Source organism: Nicotiana attenuata, chromosome 7 (genome assembly GCF_001879085.1).
Source record: "Nicotiana attenuata strain UT chromosome 7, NIATTr2, whole genome shotgun sequence".
NCBI classification, from domain to species: Eukaryota; Viridiplantae; Streptophyta; class Magnoliopsida; order Solanales; family Solanaceae; genus Nicotiana; species Nicotiana attenuata.
In genome coordinates this window covers 59,602,348-59,608,313 of record NC_031995.1, presented here as the reverse complement: position 1 = coordinate 59,608,313, position 5,966 = coordinate 59,602,348, and the positions used below count along the sequence as shown (strand labels likewise).

At 37.0% G+C, this 5,966-nt stretch overlaps 1 protein-coding gene across 1 annotated transcript; it reads right to left on the bottom strand.

Annotated features, from left to right (window-relative positions):
• On the bottom strand, nucleotides 2,226–5,560 carry LOC109230078 (aluminum-activated malate transporter 8-like). The gene is made up of 6 exons (XM_019395610.1): nucleotides 5,275–5,560; nucleotides 4,992–5,135; nucleotides 4,544–4,816; nucleotides 4,323–4,450; nucleotides 3,907–4,050; nucleotides 2,226–3,086 (listed from the first exon to the last, which is right to left on the bottom strand). The coding sequence occupies exons 1-6, from the start codon at nucleotides 5,558–5,560 to the stop codon at nucleotides 2,226–2,228; spliced, it is 1,836 nt and encodes a 611-aa protein (XP_019251155.1).

Here is a 5,966-nt window from a genome sequence, read left to right as displayed (position 1 = left end):
ATTGAAAGTGCAGAAGATCCCACTAGTCTACCCTATGGTATGGCCATCACTCACATCCTGGAAGCTCACCACCTATCTGCATACCCTTTTATCTCTGTTTCAAAGTATTACAATTCCAGAGCCTTTGCAAGTATGGGGTATGTGAGTGTGAAAGGCTCATGGGTTAAGAAGCAAGAAGGTGAAGTCAAGCATGCTCCAATAGATTCCAAACCCAAACCCTCTGCTTCCCATCCTAGCCCTAGTGATCTGACCTTGCTGAAAAGCTTCGTCCCATTGACAACCAACTCTCTGTAATTAAAGATCTCCTCACAGCCATTCAGTCCATTATTGGTGACATTCATTCCATCTCCAAAGAAACAGGGTCCGATGTATCCAAGATAAGAGTTGGTGTTCTCAAAGTAAGGGAGAACGTTGTTAAGGCATTCAAGGAGGTTCATGACAGGTTTGATGGATTGAGTGTTTCAGCCAATGCCAGCTTTGGCCAACTGAAGGAGGCAATCTACAATACCCTCACCTAGTTTGTGCGTCGTTAATGTGGATGTTTAAGACATTTTTTGCTGTGCTGTTTTTGGACTGTTAATCAGTTGTTGGACAATCTTTTTTGTTCTGGTTTGCTATAGCTCTGCTGCATATATTGCTATAAACATTGGTTTAGTTCGTAGTTTGCTCTACTTATTCCCTCTTTGCTGATGCCAAAAAGGGGGTGAAGGATATATGTATGTATTTGCATTTGCACAGGTACTATGTATTTGCACAGGCACACAAAGTTTAGTCGACTGAAGGGTACGTGCACTTTAGCAACTTGGCACCATTTGAGGGGGAGTCATAGATCCTCTGTATTTATAGTCGACTATAAAAAGCATCAGCAACTATAACTATGGACAAGTCAATTGCTCTCATTGAGGGGGAGTAAAATACAGGGAAGTCAACTGTTGTTTATACATATATATTATTTTGTCATCATCAAAAAGGGGGAGATTGTTAGATCTTATTTCAATAATGCAGATAATATATCTGTTCTATGTGCAGGAACTCATGGATAGAACTCAAAGATTGAAGGAATCAATCAGAGAAGATCAGGGAGAGAAGAACAAGGAATCAATGGTTAGCTACGAGATGAAAGAAACCAATCAGAGAAATTAAGAAAAGCAATTCGAGATTAGAGAAGATCAAGGAATCAATGGACAACTACGAGATGGAAGGAATCAAGGAAAGCAATCCAAGATTAGAGAAATCAATCAAAGCCAAGATGGAATCAATCAAGCCTAGACTTAAGGAATCAAATAAATCAAGCGTATCCAAATCTAGAAGGAGCAAGATTTTGGGAATCATATATGGAAAATCATTCAAGTCTCTCGTCAAGCATAGCCATTGCTGTATAACTTTATTCTTGGAAAGAATCAATTTCTTTCCAAGGATCAAATCTCTTGGGTTGGCAAATCTCTCCAGAAACCGAGCCTCTCTCAAAGTATTTAAACTTGTACCTGTACCCTAGAGCATATACTTTGATCGAACCAAATACCCTCTCTTTATTCTACTGCAAACAAACATTGTAGCTCTACTAGATCTGCTGTGTAACAAGTTAGAGAAAAAAGGAGAGAACAACACTGGTGAGGCATTGTATTAAAAGAAATGAGTGATATAGGAACTAAGCTATTGGTGTAGATCACACCATTCTCTGTGTACTCGAAGAAACCCATTCACTGAAAGAGAACTCTCTTGCAACCTAAAGGGACTGGACTAGGATTCACATTGAATTCGAACCAGTATAAAATCTCCGGTGCCTTTAATTCCTGCATTCAATTTCTGCATCTTAAATTCTGTCTTTACTAGTATCAAGCTCTTATATGTAGTCGACTAATTGTAAAACTAGTCAACTGATAGCTATTAAGTTTAAAAATAAACAATTCACCCCCCCAACCCCCCCCCCCCCAAACCTTGTACTTTCACCCATTTCATATTTTTGTGTATATGAAAAAACAACCATAGAAAACTTTAACATCCTAAAGCAGAAAAAGGAAAAGGAGAGAAAAGAAGAGAATTTAAACGCACAAAATAACTTGTATTACATATACAAAATATTGAAAGGAAAGTTACGGTTTAACACTCTCCATCCTGCTTCGTCACTTTACTTGCTCTTATTATCACTAGGAGTGAAATAAAACTACCGGAACAAATTTCACTCTCTTTGTTCCTTTGTCTAATTTTTACACTACAATTTGCTACTATTTGCAATTCTCTATTTCCGACGATCCTTTTCTCCATGCGATGGATTCACCTGCTCCTATTTGATCCTCCGTCACTGTCGTAATCACCAATGCCGTGCTTCCACGTACCCCAGTTTCAACTGGTTCGAAAAATTGAGTGCTGTCATAAAGCTTTGTAATATCGGCTAATTTCATAATTTTTTGTGCCATTTTCAACTCCTCCACTGTTGTTGCTGCACTGCTTCCACGTACCCCAATAATAACAGATTCTCTTTTCTTCTCTTCCGTTTTCACCTCATCCACCACATGTATCTCACAAACAACGGATTCTTCTTTCTTTGCAGCTAGCGAATTATTGGCTGGATTCGCCTCCTCTATTGCCACTTTCTCTGCTGATTCAATGTTTTCACCTATCTCAATCACAATAAAATCACCACTCTCGACGTCATCCTCCATGACAGGATTCACAATTCCACGGTGCAGCAACTGGGACCGAGGCGGGGGCGGTGAAGTAGGAGTAGAAGAAGAAGAATCTTTCTTCTTCTTGAAATCTGCTTTGACCGAAAGCTCCTCAACAGCATTGGAGATTTCGTGGACACATCTGGTGACGTCAATGAGTGTGGACAGGACAGATGCAGCTGGGACCAAGTCCATGACGTCTGATTCGTCATTTTGGAAGAAAGCTTTGGAGGTACCGAGTGTTTTTTTAAGGTCATCAATGGCACTTTTTGCGTTACGCATGTGGGCTTCCTCCATGTAGGAAGAAGAAGGTTGCGTCATGGTTTTAATGGACAACGCAAGTTCCTTTAAGACTTTGCTAGATTCCGTGATCATTCTTTTGCATACTTCTTCTGTTCTCCTTTCCAATTCCGATGGTATCTGGAAATATTAGTTAATATCAGCAAGTTGCCAAAAAACAAAAAAATACCAATTATTATATTGTCTTAATTAGTCCCATTTTACACGATGATATATGGTTGGATATTGAGTTTATATGTTAATAGTATGACTTAAATATCATATCAGTGATTTGGAAGAGAAATCAATAAATAATGTTAAAGTTTAAAATTTTGATAACTAATTAATAAGATTGTACAGATATTATAATGGTATCAAACATTTTGTAACTCCCAAAATCGAGAGACAATTTTATATATATATATATATGGGGATGGAATATTGCAAATCTATTTTGTGAAATTGTTGTCGTCTAAACATGCCATATGTATTTTTATGGCTATCAAATATTTCATTAAGGACAAAAAGGGAGCTTAAAATTAAATTATCACTAAAAGTTATCATTCTTTTTTAAAGGACGAAGTGATATTTATTATATCATACATTTAAGCTAAAAATATGTTCCCTGCCAGTCAAGGATTTCATTTCACCATTTATGCATATATGTCGTCACAAGTAATATATGTGCACTTTAGTGTTATTTAAGAGCTTTTATGTTCTTTATTGGAAAGAATTATTTTTATTATTCGCGCTTCTATTTATGTATAAAATACAACAAAAAAACCGACATATTAATTACATTCATTCCTTAACGTTGTCGGATACTATTAACTTTTTCGATATTCGTTTAACTGTTACCTGCAATCCACACGCGCAGGCGTGTTGCACCCTTCAATGCATGATACACGGAGAGGGGAGGGAGAAGTAGGACTTTAAGAAAGAGTGTTCAACTTATATTTACCTTAGATTCAGAATTTAAGCGGCCAGTAAGACCTACAAGATGGCAAGCACATTCTCTGGCAAGACTACCAATCTTCAAGTATTGTTTCCATGGATGACTAATCCTGAAAGATCCGTGAGGGGGCTCCCAGCATGCAAAATTTGCCTGAATCGTTTTTCATTTTAATAATTAGTACTGAAATATCACTAAGTATGAAGTGGCTCTCGATCATGTTATACGTAATGTGATAAAGAAAGGGCGGGATAAAAAAGGCAAGAATAAATTAATGCTTGCTTTTGCTTTGTCACCTTGGTCCTCCTCATATATAACAAGTCAAAACATAAATAAATACTAACCTCTTTTTTCCTCTCTGAAGAATGATGGAACTTGAGAAAGAAAAAGTCTAACTAGTGAGGATTGTAATTTGTCTTACTCACCAAAGATTCTTCAGTGGCCTTAGAACCAATAACACTTATGAAGGCTTCAAGAAATCCCTTTTCATTGCTCTTGGTACCCTCACCATTCCCTTCAATCTCAGAAATGTGAAAATACTCACTTCCAAAACCTGCAAATTAAGGAGAATTAAGTTCAACTTTTCATAAAAACTGTAATGACGGAAGGTTAGTTAAAATAATAAAACAAGAATATATCCACTGACCATCTAAAAAAGTTGCTAGCTTTTCAAGATTGGTACAAACAAGCTTATGAAGATCATCCCCGGCCCAAACTGGACGAATAACCATGGAAATGGTCATGACGGTGGTGACGCCAATCAGAATGGTCCCTAACCGCTCACAAGCAACGGTGAAAATATCCTCGGAGCGGTAACTTGAGACTGCGACCAAGCTGAAGGTCAACACAAAGATCATGGTTCCATAGTCATACCTCCTCTTAATTTGGGGGTAAAATCTTGTATATGTACCTACAGCACCTGCATGGAGAAATGGGGTTAAACATTGAACAACCGGAGTCTTTAATTAATTTCATTATGTGGAACAATTTAATGATTTGTGTTGAGATCAAAAGACTTCATTGAGTATTCACGAATTTTGTCCATTTTGTTAATTTGGAGAAATAGGTTATACTAGTATGCGTCTATTTCTTACCTACAATGAAGACCAAAACCCCAAGAACTATAGGATCCGGCCCTTCATTTCCAAACAGTCCAGCTAAATATTTAGCTCCAACACCAAATACACCAGCTAGTGCTGTAGCAGTACCTCTGTTTATGCTCTTTGATATGGTTGCACCTGAATTTTAAAATAAACATCAATTGATATGTCTATTAATTCTCTCGAGAAAGTGAAGAAAACAAAAGATATCAACAAATTGGATGATAAATTAGACCAAAACTAGCAATGTGATTAGGAAAAAAATTAAATAAATTACCAGCAGTGAATTCAAAAACAACCACCACAGTCAGGACAGCCCACATTACTGGTTGTTCAAAGCTATGATAAAGCGGCCCGTTATAGTAGAAAAATGAGACTAAAGTAAGAGCTAGTCCCACCTTAGCTGCATGCCAAATTTTTCTAGGATCATCTTTCCCAATCTTCTTTGTGTTTTTAGCAATGTTCCTGGCTTTGTCCTTTAACTTCCTGGGAAATCCCTTGAGCTGGCTCCACCACCTGGTGAAGATACCAGCATTTTCATGGTTTGTTGAGTCAATCTCCATTAAAATGGAGGAATTGGAACAGGCTGAGTTGGTATAAAGGATAATAAAGAAGAGCCTAGAGAAGATGCTGGGATGAAAATGCACAATGGAACCACCTCAACCTCCTTAATTTATATAGTTAGCTAGGGAGATAAGTTGGGATTCAATATTATAATTTATTTACACATTGATAATTTGTCTTGTCTTTGATCTTTCTTGAGAAAAACAAGTGTGTTTTGTTAATTCTTTTTCTACCTCAAATATAATCATTTTAGCAAACTGGATTTGTTTCATCTTTATACATGGGTATCTGTCTTGTCTTTAATCTTTCGTGAGAAGGATAAGAGGTTATTTTCTTTTTAACTACATTCGGTCTCAAATATTAATCGTTTTAGCAAACTGAATTTGTTTCATCCTTATACATGCG

What these genes read in the sequence shown, in the direction of transcription:
- LOC109230078 (XM_019395610.1), bottom strand. Translation starts at nt 5,560, where the DNA reads ATGGAGATTGACTCAACAAACCATGAAAATGCTGGTATCTTCACCAGG. An exon ending in TGTTTTTGAATTCACTGCTG is followed by an intron (nt 5,136 to 5,274) that starts GTAATTTATTTA and finishes TTTAAAATTCAG; the next exon opens with GTGCAACCATATCAAAGAGC. An exon ending in GGTTTTGGTCTTCATTGTAG is followed by an intron (nt 4,817 to 4,991) that starts GTAAGAAATAGA and finishes TTCTCCATGCAG; the next exon opens with GTGCTGTAGGTACATATACA.